This window comes from Hoplias malabaricus, chromosome 10 (assembly GCF_029633855.1).
Source record: "Hoplias malabaricus isolate fHopMal1 chromosome 10, fHopMal1.hap1, whole genome shotgun sequence".
Lineage (NCBI taxonomy): Eukaryota > Metazoa > Chordata > Actinopteri > Characiformes > Erythrinidae > Hoplias > Hoplias malabaricus.
Window position 1 is genome coordinate 40,919,189 of NC_089809.1, and position 18,801 is coordinate 40,937,989.

The 18,801-nt window shown below is 40.5% G+C and overlaps 1 protein-coding gene across 1 annotated transcript; it reads left to right on the forward strand.

Moving 5' to 3' along the window:
- The first annotated feature begins 648 nt into the window (after window positions 1-648).
- LOC136708891 (C-C chemokine receptor type 4-like) lies at window positions 649-7,015 on the forward strand. The gene is made up of 7 exons (XM_066683779.1): window positions 649-672; window positions 1,295-1,423; window positions 1,658-1,730; window positions 3,942-4,035; window positions 4,797-4,874; window positions 4,986-5,078; window positions 5,847-7,015. Exons 5-7 carry the CDS (start codon window positions 4,834-4,836, stop codon window positions 6,883-6,885), a joined length of 1,173 nt encoding a protein of 390 aa, XP_066539876.1. The 5' UTR covers window positions 649-672; window positions 1,295-1,423; window positions 1,658-1,730; window positions 3,942-4,035; window positions 4,797-4,833; the 3' UTR covers window positions 6,886-7,015.
- Window positions 7,016-18,801: the final 11,786 nt, after the last annotated feature.

Below are 18,801 nucleotides of genomic sequence, written 5' to 3' on the forward strand. Positions count from 1 at the left end.
ACACTTGGTTACACCTTCACTTCCTTTGATATAAACATTTAGTCACATAAAATATCACACTCTGTTTAATCAGTATTTACAGACCGCAAGGGCCCTATTCAGAAATTTATGAAGAATTTGGTGAATTAGCTGCTAATTTAACAGCATCCTGTGATAACGTAATAACTGTAGGAGACTTTAACATTAACGTCAACACTTTTTTTAGAATACAGAAGGCCACTCAAAGCTCATTCAGCATATCTGTTCTCCCTGATTGAAAATAACAAAGACAAACCTGCAGTACTTTTTAGTGTGATCTCTAAACTTACAAACAATCAGGCAGGTACTGACCCACAGATCCCAGGCATTCACACCAGCAATGCTTTTATGTACTTTCTGTGTCAAACTGTACACTTCCTTCTGCAAATGAGTTCTTCTTCTAGGTTCAAAACCTGCTATAAATACAGTATCAGACTCACGATTACATTTTGCTGATTTCTCCTTTTTTTCCAAGCTCATCAGCTAAAAATCTGGGCGTCATAATTGACTCAGATTTATCATTTGATCAGAATTTATGTAACATTGCAAAAACAGCCTAAATTAAGAAATTATTATTACCTTAAAGCCTTTGGCTTGCTCGCATGGGTCTTTCTGATCCACATTATCTGCTTTGATGACACAGTGGTGCAGCAGGTAGGTGTTGCAGTCACACAGCTCCAGGGACCTGGAGGTTATGGGTTTGAGTCCCGCTCCGGGTGATTGTCTGTGAGGAGTGTGGTGTGTTCTCTCTGTGTCTGCATGGGTTTCCTCCGGGTGATTGTCTGTGAGGAGTGTGGTGTGTTCTCTCTGTGTCTGCATGGGTTTCCTCCGGGTGATTGTCTGTGAGGAGTGTGGTGTGTTCTCTCTGTGTCTGCATGGGTTTCCTCCGGGTGACTGTCTATGAGGAGTGTGGTGTGTTCTCCCTGTGTCTGCATGGGTTTCCTCCGGGTGATTGTCTGTGAGGAGTGTGGTGTGTTCTCTCTGTGTTTGCGTGGGTTTCCTCCGGGTGATTGTCTGTCCCTGTGTCTGCGTGGGTTTCCTCAGGGTGACTGTCTGTGAGGGGTGTGGTGTGTTCTCCCTGTGTCTGCGTGGGTTTCCTCTGGGTGATTGTCTGTGAGGAGTGTGGTGTGTTCTCTCTGTGTTTGCGTGGGTTTCCTCCGGGTGATTGTCTGTGAGGAGTGTGGTGTGTTCTCTCTGTGTTTGCGTGGGTTTCCTCCGGGTGACTGTCTGTGAGGAGTGCGGTGTGTTCTCCCTGTGTCTGCGTGGGTTTCCTCAGGGTGACTGTCTGTGAGGAGTGTGGTGTGTTCTCCCTGTGTCTGCGTGGGTTTCCTCTGGGTGATTGTCTGTGAGGACTGTGGTGCGTTCCGGGTGCTCCACTTTTCTCCCACGGTCCAAAAACACGTTGGTAGGTGGATTGGCGACTTAAAGGTGTGAGTGTATGTTGCCCTGTGAAGGATCGGCGCCCCCTCCAGGGTGTGTTCCTGCCTTGCGCCCAGTGATTCTGGGTAGGCTCCGGACCCACCGTGACCCGGAACTGGATAAGCTTTTACAAGTAATGAATGAATAATTGAATGAGTGACAATGTGTGTCATGGACATGACGTTAGGGTTGACCCTCTCACTTTCAATTCCCTTTCTAGTGTTCCTAAAGAATCAAACATTCTTAAAGTGTGGTTGAATGCGTTTACAGCTGGATGAAGAGAATCAACCAAGGTAAAATAATGATTGTGATATCATTGATAACTCTACAATGTTTAGGATAATGAGATCAAAGTAAATTAGATTAAATATAAATATAATGCATATTTTATCCTTTAAAATCCCAGATTTATTAATTCAGTAACTACATAGACGTGGTTCAACTCATGTGTAGAGTTTTCATTAGCAGCAGTTTTGTGAAGGTTGAACAGCAGGCAGGTCACGCTCTTGAACCCATCAGATTAAATTCATTTGAACTCAAAACATGCCAACGGTCATGTCAATAGCCTGCACCATATGTGCCATAGCATAATAAATGAATAAACACAACTCATATTCTGAAAACGTTAGGTGCTTTGTACATTGTGAATAAAATGATTAAAATATATTATTATATAAGAAATTGGAAGTGAGACGTTTGACCATTTCCTGACAAAAATTAATTCATTTAGATTGGTTAGGACTGAACCACAACGGAGATTTTTCATGAAGAACTGGAAGGAGAAGTGGTCAGTGGGAGAGACCCACCTTCTCTGTAAATCTCAGTCATGGTTCAGATCAGATGATTTACACTTGTTCTAACCTCACCAACAGAGCCTTGACATAAGAGATCGTTATAATATAACCACAGCTGCCAAGTGTCACTACATGGCCATCAGAGGTGGGAAGTCAGGTTCCAGAATAAAATAACCTTCCTAGAATTTAATTTCAAATGCCCTGACATCTCTGAGACTCATATTTACTTTTCATATATTTTCAGTTCCAATTATTCGCTTATAATTTTTATAGTTTAGAAAACCAAAATAAATTATTAATTTCCATAAATTACTATAAAATAAAAGTGCCAATTAGAATGTTTTAAATTAAACTCTTTACTGAGTGAATTTTAATGTTCTTGTAGTGTGAAGAGTTTTCTCTCAAATATCTCCAACAAATAATTTCATATGATTAGAATTTATATAATTAAAATTTAGAATTTATACAAACTACAACTGAAATAAAATTACCCTTTAATGAACTGGTTTATTAATCCAGAGTAGGTTTTGATGAATCAAACAAACAAACAAAAAAATACCTTGAGCATTCAATTTGCCCACCTCTTAAAATTTAATATTAACTGAATAAAACATTTAAAATATTCAGAAATCAAGCCTATTGGGCACCCTTTTTATATTTTTTTGCAGGCCAGAAACTAAAATGGCATCCTCAAGGACCACTACAAAATAAAAATAAAAAGACTCACTCAGTCCTCACTGGTGGTGTAGGGGATTAATCTCTGTATCCAAAGAGAGTCATCCAAACACAGGAGTGGATCCAAACACTGTTCTCGCTGGTTTGTTTACGTTCAGAAGCTCTGTGTCTTTTAAGGTGGAATGTTATTTGAAAAGTAAAGCAACTGTTTGTATCCGGCTGAATTTTTACTTGTTATTCACTGTCTTAATTACCACAGAAACTCATTTGTAACACGAGCTGTTTAGTGTTGTAGCACGTTTGCTCTGTGTTTACTTTCATGCAGTTAGTTCTACTCCAAATGTGGAGATATTTTTCATCTTAAATAATGTCACAGCAAAAATATATCAACATTAGAAACCTATGGAGCAGGAGCAACATCCTTACCTGAGTTTGACTGTTTGGACTCTGCTTCATATAAAAACCTGTAGATGCCGATGGGTGTTTAGAAAATGTGAGTCATTGAATAAACCTATATATAATCATTATTTTCCTGAAAATGTTTGTACAATTAGAACCTGAACGTATTACAAACTTTTCTACATCAAACAAAACACAATAAAGGAGGAGAAGACGGGGTAAAAATCTCCAACACTCATAAGAATAAAAATAATCACACAGTGGGGACCAGGTTCCATTTGCACCAATGAAGATAGTGTGCTTTATAATGAAAGTTCTTATTCTTTTGCCTGTCCTTGCTTTATTTTTGTGTAACTTCAGAAACAAAACTCTTCACCAGTGTTTGCATGCACATGAATGATTTCTAGAGAAGTCAAGACCTTGCAACTCGAAACAGACACGAAGCTAGGTGTGTGCAGATAACCACATGCTGAACATTATGGCCCAGAAGCTGCTCCAGCAAGCCACATAGCATTAGCTGTTAGCTTCACATCTTCATACATGTATTGGGTATGAGCCAATCAGGTTCTTGCAATGCTTCTCTCAGCAATTAAGTGCAAAATATGCAGACCCCCCCTCATTTCTTTTTTTCACCAGAGGAAGTGTCAAACCAGACCTCAAACACCTACGATATCTCATCTCAGTTTTGGCTTTGATATCCACAGCCAGGTCCATCATTATCATCTAAATTGTAAGTATCTACTACCGCTGTTGTACCAGGGCTTGGTCCCATATTTGAATATTGTATATAATTATAATAATTTAGTATAAACAGAGTAATATTTTTATTGTGTATCTTTATTTGATCTGTATATGTCTTGCTCTGCAGTGGAACAAATGTTGCTTACCTAAAACCTTCTCTTCATTGTTCTATGAGGAAAATAAGTCCTGAGTTTTATCCATGCAATTGGAGGCTAATGAAATCGCTGATGTTATCACTGTTATTCCAAAGCTTCATGGATACCTTAAAGGCTTTATTCACTTTGAAAAACAACTTGGTGCTCATCTCATGCAGGGGGCTAGAAAAGACTCAAGCTTAGTCTTCTTTAGTTTACCCAGAGCTTATCTAAACCATCTGTGTGGTTTAAGGCTAACACCAAATTCAAAGCATTATTACCACTTCAGAATGTTGTTATATAACTTTAAAATAAAAACAAGATATCTATATTTTAAATCTAGTTATATATCTTAATATATATTTCAATCCACCGGTATCTTACTTCTTATTTTACTCATCTAAAGGATCTGGAACTGCCTCTCTGTATGAAAGGTGCTTTGGCATGAAGGAGAGTTTCATATTTTTCTGACTAGTCTGACATTTGATCACATTAGTTCTGTGTGCAGTTGTGGTGTAGGTCATATGTGGTTCACAGCGCGAAAAAGACTGGCTAGAGGGTTTTTGTGTTTTTTTTTTTTTTTTATAACTTTCTTTCTGTTTTATTGTACATTCAGTTAAGAAAAATACACTTCAGTTGTTGGACTGGCAGCGATGGGGAATTCAACTATGCTTTTGAATATAACAGAACTCAGGTGAGTACTTTGAGTTAAGCCAATTTTCAAGGGTGATAAACTATAGTAAAATAACATACATTATCAAACAAACAGTTGAGAGTTTAATTTGTGAATTAAATTTCCCTCCAGCAACATTTTGGCCATTGTCAATATCACCACGTCGTGGAGCACACAGAGTCATGGGTTAACAGCTTTAACCACCACCACAACTGAGGAGTACGGGTGAGATCTAAAGAAATTTTATTTTCTAAAACTAGACCTTTATAAATCGATTAATTAATTAAAGGGCTATACTCTGCGATGATGAACGAGCGTAAACCAGACAACCAACAGTCCACCAGGTCTACACTGTGTCTGAATATTTTAGACACTGTTATGATAATGTGTCTTCTCAGCTTTGAAAAGAGTCTGGACTATTGCTATTGCTGGATTGAAACATTACAGTGAGTGTTTTACTGTATTCAGCCACAAGAGCTTTATTGTGGTCAGATGGTGGATGATTAGCTGTGGATCACAGAAACCACTCCAGCTCATTAAAGAAAGGCATGGTGCGCCGGCCCCGCAGAGAATTAACTTCCACTGCTCAACAGACCGATGCTTCTACCTTTCTGTCCAACTCTTGTGAATAGATTATACAAGCTATATTTCAAATTATTAAACAAGCAACTTTCTAATTAGAAGGAGGGTCTACAAATATTTGCACTCATATTTTACATGTTGTTACTGAACTGATATATCAGTGTAAAAATAGAAGTCAATGTAAAAAGATTTTATTCAGAGTAATTTTGGAGTGATCCTATTGGTCATTCGTCATTATATTTTCACACAGCGTGAAGGACAGCTGCTGTGTTCAAATGATGTTGTAACTAAAGTTCCACAAACACAGAGATGCTTTTCTTTGGATAGCGATGATATATTGTGAGTGAAATGATGGGTAGTAAAGATGTGCTAGAAATAGCCACTAACTTCAATCCTCTTCAATCTTTCCAGCTACGACTACTACGGCTATTACACTGATGACCTGACTCTTCACGAACCCTGTGTATACAGAGCACAAAGGAACCATATCCTGCCGGTACTCTATTCCCTGTTCTTCCTGGTGGGCTTCTTTGGCAATGTGCTGGTACTGTGGGTCATCATGATGGGAGCTCAGCTGAAAAGCATGACAGACGTGTGCCTTCTGAACTTGGCTCTAGCCGACCTCCTCCTGGTCCTATCTCTTCCTTTTCTGGCTCACTACGCTAACAACAGCTGGATTTTTGGGCAGGCCATGTGCAAACTGGTCCTGGGCATGTATTACGTAGGGTTCTATGGTGGCATCTTCTTCATCGTGTTGATGAGCATCGACAGGTACTTGGCTGTGGTCCACGCAGTCTTTGCCCTGAGGGTTAGAACCAAGATGTACGGGATTCTGGCGAGTCTGATTATCTGGATCATATCTGTCTCTGCATCTTTCCCTGAGCTGGTGTATATTCAGACCGTGGATGTAGGTAATGACACAATTTGCACTGCATATCTAGATAGAAGCTTAGAAGATAAACAAGATCATTCCTTGAAAGTCATTGGTCTGTTGAAAATGAACATTCTGGGCCTGGTGGTTCCACTGCTCATTGTGGGATACTGCTATACGATGGTGCTGATGAGGCTCCTCACAATTCGCACAGCCAAGAAATACGCCATGCGCCTTGTCATCCTCGTCATGGTGGTCTTCTTCTGCTGCTGGACACCATACAACATCACAGCATTCCTAAAAGGTCTGGAACTAATGGAGATCATCCATACAGACTGCAACACCAGCAAGATGATTCAGAGCAGTCTACAGATCACTGAAGCCTTGGCGTATTCCCACAGCTGTTTGAACCCCTTCCTTTATGTCTTTGTGGGTGAGAAGTTTAAGAGACATCTCATCAGGCTCCTGCGCCGCACCCCTTTCAACAAGCTGCAGTTCATGAAGATCTACCTTACGCAAGCCACAGGTTCAATGTATTCACAGACTACCAGTGTGGACGAGCGATCTACAGCCATATAAACAGCAGCAGGCACAGGAGGAACACAGAATCTCTCTGGTATCTTTGTAAATGCTTTCATCTGTCTTCAGAGCAGCTGTCTACAGAAATCCTCTATTTTCTTATTTTCTTCACTCTTTTTGCACTTTTTCTGCACAGATTATATATATTTTAGATATATATCTTTATTTTATTAAAACAGTATTTGTCAAATCCTTTATGTTGTCATGTTAACTTTTTTACCAGACCAGTTTGTCTGAAAATAGGGGAGTTTGTGGCGTAAGTGATGGTTAAAAAAAAAAAAAAAAAAAAGTGAGTATATTGTAAATAGGACGACATGGGGAACTGCAGGTAGTGTCTCTCTCATACAGCTCCAGGGATTGGGGTTAGAGCCTCACCTCGAGTCACTGGGTGTGAGGAGTCTAGTGTGTTCTCCCTGTGTTTGTGTGAGTTTCCTCTGGTGTTCCGCTTTCTTCCCACAGTTCACACACACAAACCTTTGTAGGTGGATTGGTTGCTCAAAAATGCCCACAGGTGGGAGGATGTGATGGCCTGGGTACATACCCTTCCAGGGCGTGTTCCCGCCTTGCTCCTAATGATTCTGGGTATGCCCCGGCCCCACAGCGACTCTGAATTTAATAAGTTTGTACAGACAATGAATTAATTAATTTTAGAAATAAAACATGTATTTTAAAATCACATTTCAAGCATGAGTACACAGGTCTTGCCCACAATTTCAGTTCTTTATGTTGTGATAAAATCATCTGTGTATTTCTTCCTGTTCGTGCAGACACTGTTGACTTGCGTTTACATGTCAATCCATGTTGTTTTTTCTCTCTGTTCAAAACCAAAGACTGGTATCAGGTTGTGAAGTGTGAATCTGGGTCAGGTGCTGAACCACAGCCCCCTCACCATCAACACCACAGCATCAGGTTGAAGCTGTTTGTGCACGATCCTGTCTTCACTCTCCCATGCACTAAAACCCTTACCCATACTTCATCTTCACTATGACAGAGCTGCCATAAAAACTCAGACCAGCTTTGCAGTGTAGCACTGTCAAATAGAGTCTGTTTTGGAAGATTAGTTTTATTCACTCAACCCACAGGGCTTTCCGGGTTGCTGGGGTGGCATTTTGGGTTCAGTTTTAAAAAGCACCTGGTGGCTACACTCATAGTGAACGTCATTAGAAACCCCTACCTTGTACTCCTACTTATTGAGACTTTATGAACTACCCTTACCTTTTTCTCGTGTTCAACTTTCATGCACATTCTGAACCCTGAATAAATAACTGAATAAATAAAAAGACTAAAGGTTTTTCACCATCTATAGCCCATAATACTTTGGAGGATTCAAGAACTCCAGAGAAATCTCAATCCATGTCGGACAAGGCTGGACACAACTGCTGAATGAGCCTGACCTTCCAGCCATCAGACAGCTCTGGATTAGAAACCCTCACACTACTGTGACTGCACTTTGTGGGAACATGTATGACTGGAGACGTGTCCCTTGGAACATGGCTCTGCACCACGATGGGTTCAAACAGAGGGCAGTAGGGTCTGTTTAACTGTATTCGTTGATCAGTGCAAGCTATCAGCAAAATAAAAAGAAACCACAATAGAAGGAGAAAAATACCATCTAATAAAATGTGGGGTTTGCATTTTGTTGCTATGCAGCCCGTCCACTTCATCTTCCTCAGCACCATCCACTTAATCCACCAAAACACCACCTGTACAGGTAAAGTGAAATCTTTTTTTATTTTATTTCATTAATTGGTTTAATTTTTTTATATATGTCAGGGTTGCGAGGAAGATGACAGAAATATGTGGAGAGGTTCGTTTTATTAAAACAAGAGATAATCAAAGACAAGCCAAGGAAGACACCAAAACTATACCCAAAAGAGACAATAATACACAAAATACCTAGATAAAACTAAAAGCAAACAATGAAAACAGAACACAGATAAACTGGATTCTCTGATTGGAGAAGGAACAAACCAAGACACACTAGACAGTAACAAAGTTCCGAACTAAAAAAACAGGTAGATTGACAACAAGCTATAATCAGGATTTATGAGCAGCTATAGGGAAAGACAATAAAACTATATACGAACAGACTTAAGCCCAAAGAGAACAGAGATTCTTATTTGAGTTTACAGATTTCTCCAAATATGGGCTTAAGTTAGCTGCCTAACTGCTTGGTAGGGGGTGGGGGTAAAAAAAGCCTGATCAGGGCAGAAATGAGAGAAACAAACAAAGGCAGAACCGAGACAGAGAAACAATACTCTACACAGAGTCTAAAGGCACTATGAAAGAACAAGAACCACATAAACAACAGGAAAAGCATAGAACAAACAACAGACCAACAAACATTGAGACATGGAACAGAGCTTTTAAACATTAGACTAATGGGTAACTACTGGGAGAGTAGAACAAGGACAAGGGGGCACTACTACAATGTACACAAGGAAGGAGAAATGGAAAACAAGTGAAACAGGACCAGGAGGGGCCATATATGATAATACTGTATAAATGTAGGTGTCTGTAATGCAGTGTTTCTTAAATTGTGGGGTGGTAGGTATTACAGGTGGGGTCCAAGGAATCAGAAGAAATTAGCATTAATAAGGGCAGAACACACCACACCCCTCACAGTCAGTCACCTGGAGTGTGACTTAAACCCACAACCTCCAGGTCCCTGGAGCTGTGTCATTGCGACACTACCTGCTGCTCCACCGTGCCGCCATGCCTGGAACCAAAATATGCTTTTTCTCGCAAACTTTTATTTTGAAAATGTGCCACCGAGATTAACGTGTTTTGGCAGCAAGTCGGACACAGGGTGGGTTTTCTTTCATCCTTCGTTAAGGCCCCTGTTCAAATATAAAGCTGCTCTACCAGCTTCACTGGCCTCCGCTTCACCGTCAGAGTCTGGTTTATAAAGTTAGTGTTTACCAGCACAAGATGACAGATAAGTAAAGTTATAAAAGCGGCTTGTTTATAACTGTTAGGAAAACAGAGGAGGATCTGAGAGTTAGTGAACGATAATTATAGCTGTGTTCAGGTTGTGAGAAAGTGTTCTAAACGTGCAGCAAGTTAAAGTTAGTCTCTGGTTGTGTCCCAAACTGTACACTGCTGCACTGAATAGTGTGTAAAAAAAAATAATATAACATCCTTGGCAATGCTTTCTGTAGTGTAGTATGTAAAGTTCCATAGTATGTTGTTTGGAGCACAGTATTTGTCTGCCTTACCTATATAGGATTTAGCTTATAGTTAATAGCTAAGGGGTGGGCTTTGACAAATATGTCCCTCACCAATATCAAACTCACTCCTACACCCTGCACCTGCCTTTGCTCATTTTTTGCACAGACTGAAAAGGGAGAAACTGAAGCACAGTTTAAATATTTCTGTATTTTGGCCAATTTTCTGTTCTACTGTATTTTTGAATGTTTGAACATTGATGTTAATGTTGTATCTGGTGTTATAATGTTAAGCTACTGATTTAGAGATAGAAGTTCATGTTACTTCATTAAATTAGAAAACTGTAAATTGACGTGTATTTTATTACATTTTTTGGGGGGTGATATGGGACAGGTGGGGCACGGAAACTCCCCTTCTTCTGAGGTGGGGAGTGATAGAAAAAGTTTGAGAAACACTGCTGTAATTAATTAATCTGATTTACATTCTTACAAGACAAATTGATTCTGTTTTTGACCAAACTGGTTTTGGACCATTTTTCTGGAATGGACTGAGGTTGAGAAATGAGGTTGCCATAGATTAGATTTTTGTTGATCCAGATTAAATTATGTGTATTCGTGTTAGTAGAATAAAATTAAATAATAAAAAAAAACTCCATTGATTAAAAATCCATGATTTTATCTGTTAATAGCGTTGATAGACTGTGTTTGCCAGGGAAGTTTAAATTGTGGTCTCTGCAGTTTGCCTTACTGCCTCGTATTAGGTGGTCATTGACATGTAATGATGTTTCAATCACAGAAGGAGAGAGAATGGAAAAGGTTATTAACAAGGCCATACAGAAGTGGCTAGGGGTGCCGCGGTGTTTAAGTAGCATGACATGGTGTGGGAGAGGAGTACTGGAGTTACCACTCACAAGTTTAGTTGAGGAATGTAAATGTGCAAAGGTGAGTCATGAGATGATTTTGTTGGGATCAAAAAATGCAGTTGTAAAAGCAGCGGCACCAATCATAAAAACAGGAAGGAAGGGAAATGCAAATGTGACTGTGCAGGTAGCCAGGAGGTGATTAGAGCTAAGAGATGTGATTGGCCAAGTACAATGTGGAAGAGCAGGTCTTGGGTCAGGTGATTCGTGGAAAGCTTTTAGTAAGGCCACATCACATTATTTGCGAGCAGGAAGAGGAGGCACAGTGTGCAACAGCAGTGTCACAGGCAAAACAAGGCCAGTGGCTTCAATGGGAGTGTAGCGGCTTGACCTTATTTGAACTCGTTCTGATTAATGGTGTTTTAACTAATGATAATAATTGTTATTATTATGATTGACTTAAATGACAAAAACATTAACAAGTAATTGGAGAGTGAATACTGTCATCGCTACGTGAGTTCTTCAGGATTTTCAGACTCTTTATGAACAAACTCCACACACTGTTATTTCAAATAATGTAATTATTTTATTAAGAGAAAAGAGAATATTTAATTAACATAGCACAATCTCAAAATCTCACGGCATCAATGCATGTGGAACCGATTCGAATTTAAAGTTAGGCTAGGCGATAAGGCTTGTGACTAATGTGTTGCTAAATGATTTAATTAGGGTATAATTCTACCAAGAAATTTAATTCGATTTTCAGCTCTGGAAATGAATAATCTTAGCTTACTTTTCTGTTGATTTCAACCACTCGATGGGTACAGAGGCGCTTTGAGGTTATGGGAGAGCGGAGTCCCGCGTGGTTCCCGCAGTTCTTCCGTGGGAGCTTTTCAGGCTGGGTCAGCATAGACTTGGTCACTCGCGAGTCAGGCCGCCTCAGGCGTGCTCAGAGCGTGGTGACACAGATGAAAGGATTTCCTCTGGCTCACTGTCCTGAGTGGGATGTTCCATCCATATGGAAGCTTTGGAACAGAAGTTTGCTTGTCCTTGCAGTCTCCAGAACTAAAAATAAATAAAATAAATATTAATAAGCTTATACTTATTTTACGATTTTCCTCTATCTCGGCGGTGTCTCTTACTCTGGCCACGAATATGAACACAAACATGAACACAAATAAACAAAGAAAAGATTACTGACAATTGCTCGATGATACTCTGTTGTTCCTGTATCACACTGCTAACTGGCACAAGGTTGTCCCTTGGTCGTTGCGTGAGGTCCTTTATAAAGTTCTGTTGGAGAGTAGTTTTGTCGGCGTAAGAAGAAGTAGAGCGTCGCAAGCGAAGTGAAGAGAGAGCGTAAAAGAGTGTAGCAGAAAAAAGCGAAGCGGAAAGAGTAGAACAGAGAGCTGAACAGAGCGAGCTTAGAGCTGGGCACTCCCTTTTCCTTTGGGAGGTCTCCTTTCTTTGATTGGGTCATGTGACTTTCTTCACGTTTCAGAGAGAGAGAAGTCACAAAATCTTTCTTATGAAAATACTGGATAAAATAGAATACTTATACATACTTGGGTATAGCATAATGAGTGTACTGGATTATTTTTATCAAATATATATATATATATATATATATATATATATATATATATATATATATATATATATATAGGTCTTGAATACGTTACCACTATTCTAGATGTTAGAAACTAATTCGTTTTCTTAAACAGAGACAGAAGTTTTCCCTCATGATTGGAACAGTAATACACATCACTTCATTAGTTAGTACACATTCACTTGAGAATAACAGAGTGTAACATTCATACATATTGCACATATATGTTATGTTATACATATGTTTAACATTTTTTGAGAAAGAAGATGTGCAACATCCACACACAGGAAAGCAATATTAACTCAGGCCACATCCCCAGCACTGTTACCTTCACGGTTTACTTTCTGTTTTATTCAGAGTTGCTAACCTAATTATCATCTAATGGGACTGTCGCTTCTGAGGTGTGTGTGTAGGCAGGCTATTAATATCAATTTAATTTCTTAGTGCGTAGAAAACTTTCAGGCTTTTCTAATGTGTTATACAGAAAATCATAGAAAGGTTTACTTCCTTCACACTGTGAAGAGGTCTGACTACTAGTTGTGTGTAGGGTGTTAACATGATCAACACACTGAGCAATGTGAGAGGGCAGGACAAACAGAGAATTGTCAAATCGAAATGTAAATTGACCAAACACACAATGTACATTAAATGTTGAAAGAATATGTAAACATAAAAATAAATCATGCTGAATTTTAAAAATTATAGAAATCCTAAAAGGATGATCTATAAGACCCCATGAAAATAAAAAAAGCAAGGAGAAAATTCCCCTCACCTGGAGTATGGTTAATAGGGTCCCACTCTCAAGCCAGGCCTGAGGGAGGGGCTCCTGTGTGAGTGCCTGGTGACCGGACTTTCACGGAAGGGGCCCAGCAACAGCAAGTCCAATCTCCCATGGGGCCAACACCTGTGGGAGAGGTAGTACAAGGGGTCCTCGACTTACAACGTCGATCCGTTCCTACGACACGTCATAAACCGATTTTTGGGTGTAAGTCGGAAGACGTACGTACATACTGTTCGTAAATAACATACTGTAAGCACTTACCCTATCCTAACACAGTAATTATCAAAAACACATATAATTCATAGGAGCAGATCCTTTCACATGTTCAAGGATGCGATCATCCTTGATAATCGTAGTGACAGTCGAACGACTAAGTCCAAGTGACCAGCCAATGTTTGTCGCTGTTTCCCCCTTATCGAAACGCTTTATGATATCTAATTTCACTTCCATGGTGATGGCTTTGCTCTTCTTTGATGCACTGCCATCAGAAGAGTCTGCCTTATGCTTGGGAGCCATAATGAAGGGCAAAAAGTTCACAAAATCAAACACACACATGCACACGTGAGAGAGAACGACGTAGCAGCAAGCTAAAATGGCGTACAATGCAACTGGTGTGAAGCCGTCCTCCTCGGTACCAAGCCGACCTTGAGGGACATAACTGGGCTTCCTCGATCTGAACAAGAGTTGTGTTCAGTTATTAGATTTCTATGCTTGTCACAGTTTATACAGAACAGTATTTGATCATAAGGGTGTCCATAAGTACAGGTGGCATCAGGATACTCTAAGCCACATTTTGATGATCCATTTGAGATTTGTGGCACATGTGATTTAGACACTCGGGTGACAAGAGAGACTGAGCTCTGAACAGATCACCACCTAGTGGTGAGTTGGATCAGAAGTTGGGGAGGATGCAGGACAGACCCAGCAGACCCAAACAATCAGTGAGCTTTGATTGGGAATTTTTAACAGGACTCTGTCAGAAAAAACTTTAACTCCCACATCCAGATGAGCTTCAACTATATCCTGGTGGAGGATAAAGACATCGAGTCATGTGGGTTATGTTCCATGCCTCCAGTGGCCAACTGGAGCTGTGGCCACAAGGGTGTTGGTGCCTGCTGGACATGCCAGGTGAAGGAGGCTGTCAAGGTGATGAAAAAGTCTTCTTGAGACTCGCTGACTTGAGGGACTCCAGGCCCAGCGGGGTCAAGGGTATTGCAGCTTCAATTTCTCACTAACACTGTATATGCTGGGGACAGGAAGTTGTTGACATTGAATGAGGATGTAATTGTGTGGTAAAAAATCTTCTTAATCCCACCAGCATGTCTTCTATAGTGAAAGCAAAGTTTGGCAACCACAGGGAGGGCTTGTCTACTACCCAGGTATACTCCTTGGTAGTAGGTCCACTAGAGTGGTCATTGTGAATGTTGTGTGGCTGTCCTAGCTGATATGTTTTTGAAAAATCACAGCAGACAACTATAAGGTCTATTCCTGGAGAAAAGAGTCTGACTGATAGTTGAACCTCAGATCCAGGAGCAACAATGCATATTCCCTCCTGGTCATGAAACACTGGACCAATTCTTCACACTCGCTAGGATACTGAAAGATGCATGGGCGTTTGCTCAGCCAGTCCAAATGTGATTTGTGGATCTGGAGAAGCATTCGATTGTGTCCCTTGAGGGTGCTCTGGGAATATGAGGACCTGGGTTCATTACTATGAGCTATCAGAGCAGGAGCTTGGTTCACACTGTCGGCAGCTCGTTAGATTGATTTCCAGTTGGAGTTGGATTCTGGTTCAGTCAGGGCTGCTCTTTGTCACTAATTCTGTTCATTAAATGTTATGGACAAAACTTCTCAGCACAGACAAGTGATGGAAGGTGTCTGGTTTGGTGGTCTCAGGATTCCATATCTGCTTGCAGGTTGTGTCATGAATCTTTTGTTATATTAATGACTGAAAGGACAAGATTATTGGGAACATGTGGCTGAGGTTAGTTTCCTCTGCAGGGTGTCTGGACATTTACATTTATGGCATTTTGGCAGACTTACAAGGTTACTGGTATTACAGGTTGGCCAACGGAGTGTTTGTAGTCTTGCCCAAGGACTCTTATTGGTGTAGCACAGACTGGTTGCCCAGACTTGGAATCAAACCCAGGTCTCTCACATGGGAGCCAATGGTGTTACCACTGTACCACCAACCACACTCTTGCTTAGAGAGAGCGCGAGGGTTTATGACGTCTGAGGGAGACTGTGAGTGGAGCTGCCGCTCCTTCATTTCAAGAGGAACTAGTTCAGGGGGTTTGGGCGTCCTGTCCTGTTGTCCCCTTGATGCCTCCCTGGTCTGGTGTTTGGGGCATGTCTGGCAGAGAGGAGAGCCCAGGGAAGACCCAGAACATACTGGAAAGTTGTATATCTCAACTGGCCTGGGAACTTGGTGGAAGCAGTGGCTGGGAGAGCTAAGACTGGGTTTCTTTACTCAGACTACTGCCCCTACGACCCAGACCTGGATAAGCAGTAGACATTGGGCTGGACTGGACTTGAAGGTTGTAGGACTGGACGGTTTTGTAGGTCCCACAATAGAGGATGATATATGTTGAACCAGCTAAACACATTCAGATGTTTCCACTAGTTTGCACATTCAAATTAATTTAATTAATTTGTCAAAATACTTACAATTACGTTATGCAACATTGTTTTTGTAAGTTGTTTCAAAAAGAGGGAAAACATGCACCATCTAATTTAAAATCAAGGGGCTGACAAAGGAAGGCTGAAATGCTCCTGAAGAAATGATAAATACTGTGGTCAGAAGAATACTTTTGGAAAATTGATTTGTTCAGTTTCATCAGTAACATATGATTTTTTTAAATTAAAGGTCTGAGCAGTTGTCAGGGTCTTGGGTTCCTGAGTGGAACACTCTCTTTGGGTCACTGTCTGTGAGGAGTGTTGTGTGTTCTCCCTGTGTCTGTGTGGGTTTCCTTTCTGTGTTCTGCTTTCCTCCTTCAGCCCAAACACACACATTGTTAGGTGGAGTGATATTGTCCATGTGTGTGAATGTGTGATGCCCTGTGATGGACTGGTGTTTGGTTGCCAGTGTGTGTTCCCGCCTTTCGCTCAGTGATTCTGGGTAGATTCCAGACCAAACCCAGACTCAGATCAGGACAAATGTGGTTACAGAGGTAAATGAATGTATGAATCAATGAATGACTGAAGCAGGTATAAGTTGGTGACTTTAAATACTAGTCTAATTTAAATCAAAAGTCTCTCATACAACGTATTATTTTAATCATATAAATACTTGCCCCCTCCAGGGTGTGTTCCTACCTTGTGCCCAGTGATTCCGGGTAGGCTCCGGACACACCGCGACCCTGAACTGGAAAAGCAGTTACAGACAATGAATGAATGAATGAATATAAATGCTTTGTATTTATCCGCTTTCTCAGATACTGTCTGTTCTGCATGTGAAGGAGTCAGTCTTCTGGTAACAAGCCAGTCTGCAGATGACAGAACTGTACAATATGGTGAGACTGGTGCCACCACACAGATTCATTTGACATTCAGAAATGAGCAATGTACCTCTCCCTCCTCATGGGTTATCCCCACACACAGTAATATAAGCGTGCTTAAGTGCTTTCAGCTGTAGGTTAATCATAGTGCCTAGAGGGGCAAGAGAGAGAGAGAGAGAGAGAGTGCTCAGCTGATAAAAATACACCACTCTTCACACCTTTGCTGCACTCTGCAATATCATGAAGAAAGAGCATGTTCATGAAAGCCAAAGACCATCAACATCTGACAACATCTCCCCTTTCAGTAAACCACTGAGTACATCTTCATCACACCTCACTTCTTCCTTAGTAGAAAATATACTCAGAGTGCAATAAAAACAACTGCTACTACTATAACTACTGCATCTCTGACACAGAGAACATAATTACCTTCTTAGATAACTGTCTGAGAAACCACTACCACAGATGTAGTCAGTCAGCCAAAACACACTCGCCAAGACTGTCTGAGAAATGTCCCGAGTACTGACTGAAGCCGCATTCTGAGGGAGGAGGGAGCCAAGTCAAATCTGAATCAAATGTTTTTATAAATGTTCACCTGGTTTTGTTGTGATATTTCCAAAGCCTGGCAGCATTCTGATGTATTAGTGTAATGCAGCCGAGTTATAGGTATGTTCAGTCCCAATCAGAGGTGTATTTAGACCCAATTTAAATGTTGCTATGCCCCAAAAAAATCACAGCAGTAAAAAGTAAGTTTTATACTGGATTGCTGCAGAACAACAGAAAACACCACATTCACACTATGCCCTTCGTTTCTCACAATGCACCAGTGTCTCTCCATAAGTTTGAGCAGTACATGCTTTCAGTCAGAGCCTGATTAGTTGTTTTTAGTTGTCAGTATATTTCTTTATTTATTTCTGCCCAGAGTAATAAACATATATATATATATATCTGTAACATTGACTCCAAGCATGTCAAATCTGAATTATACAGTAATCCCTCACTACTTCGCAGTTCATCTTTCGCAGATGTGGTGTTGCTGATTGTAAACTGCCTCCACTTTTCAAACACAAGGCCAATATTTCTCTCAATTTACTCCGTCTCTGATCACTGAGATTTTTAGAATGGCAGTGGGGCTTTTTGGGTCTGGTCAAATATAACATTAACTCTGTTTGCTTGGTCATTTCATAGCTGTGAGGCACTGTTTGTAGACCTGGCCACACAGTGGACTGTAAAATGATTGGACAGAGGGCGGGACACAGGAGCTCCGCTCTGGAATGGGCACTTCTCAAGGACAATATACTGCTTTAGCAAGGCTGTGAGAGACAGCAGTGTTTTAGCTTTGACTGTTTCCTTAATCTATGATCACACACCCTGGACAATTTATGACTAAGTACAGTAAATATCCTACAGATTGCTCCTTTAAAAGAAATCAGCCACACAACGGACAGGTAATGATAGATCATGATAACGTATTGTGGTTTTAGTCATGTATAACAGCATAATCTCTCAAAAACCCATATTACACCAATAAAGCAAAGAGTATCTCAAGTTATTCCCTGATCTCAGAAAATAAATCTAAGAGCATGTAACACAACTCAATAGGTAGAGCATTAACTGCAAGAAAGTAAACACAGAGTTAATGTGCTACAAAACTAAAAATCTCAAGTTACAAATGAGTTCCTGTGGTAATTCAAAAAGTTACTTACAGATAAGTTACAGTTCAACCACATAAAAACAACAGTGGTTTTTCTCCTCAAACACCATTCCAGCTTAGAAGACGCAGGGCTTCTGAATGTAAACAAATCAGAGAACAGTGTTTCCTCATGTTGACTTTGCCTTAAAGCCTCAAATTGTGAAATCAAGTTGAATTTAATTCCAAGGTCAAGCAGAATTTAATTGGAATAAGCTTGAAATATGTTTAAAATGTGTTCCTTGACTTGAGCACAGTGATTCCCAGTGGGTTCTGGACCCACCTTGACCCTGAACTGGATAAGCAGTAACG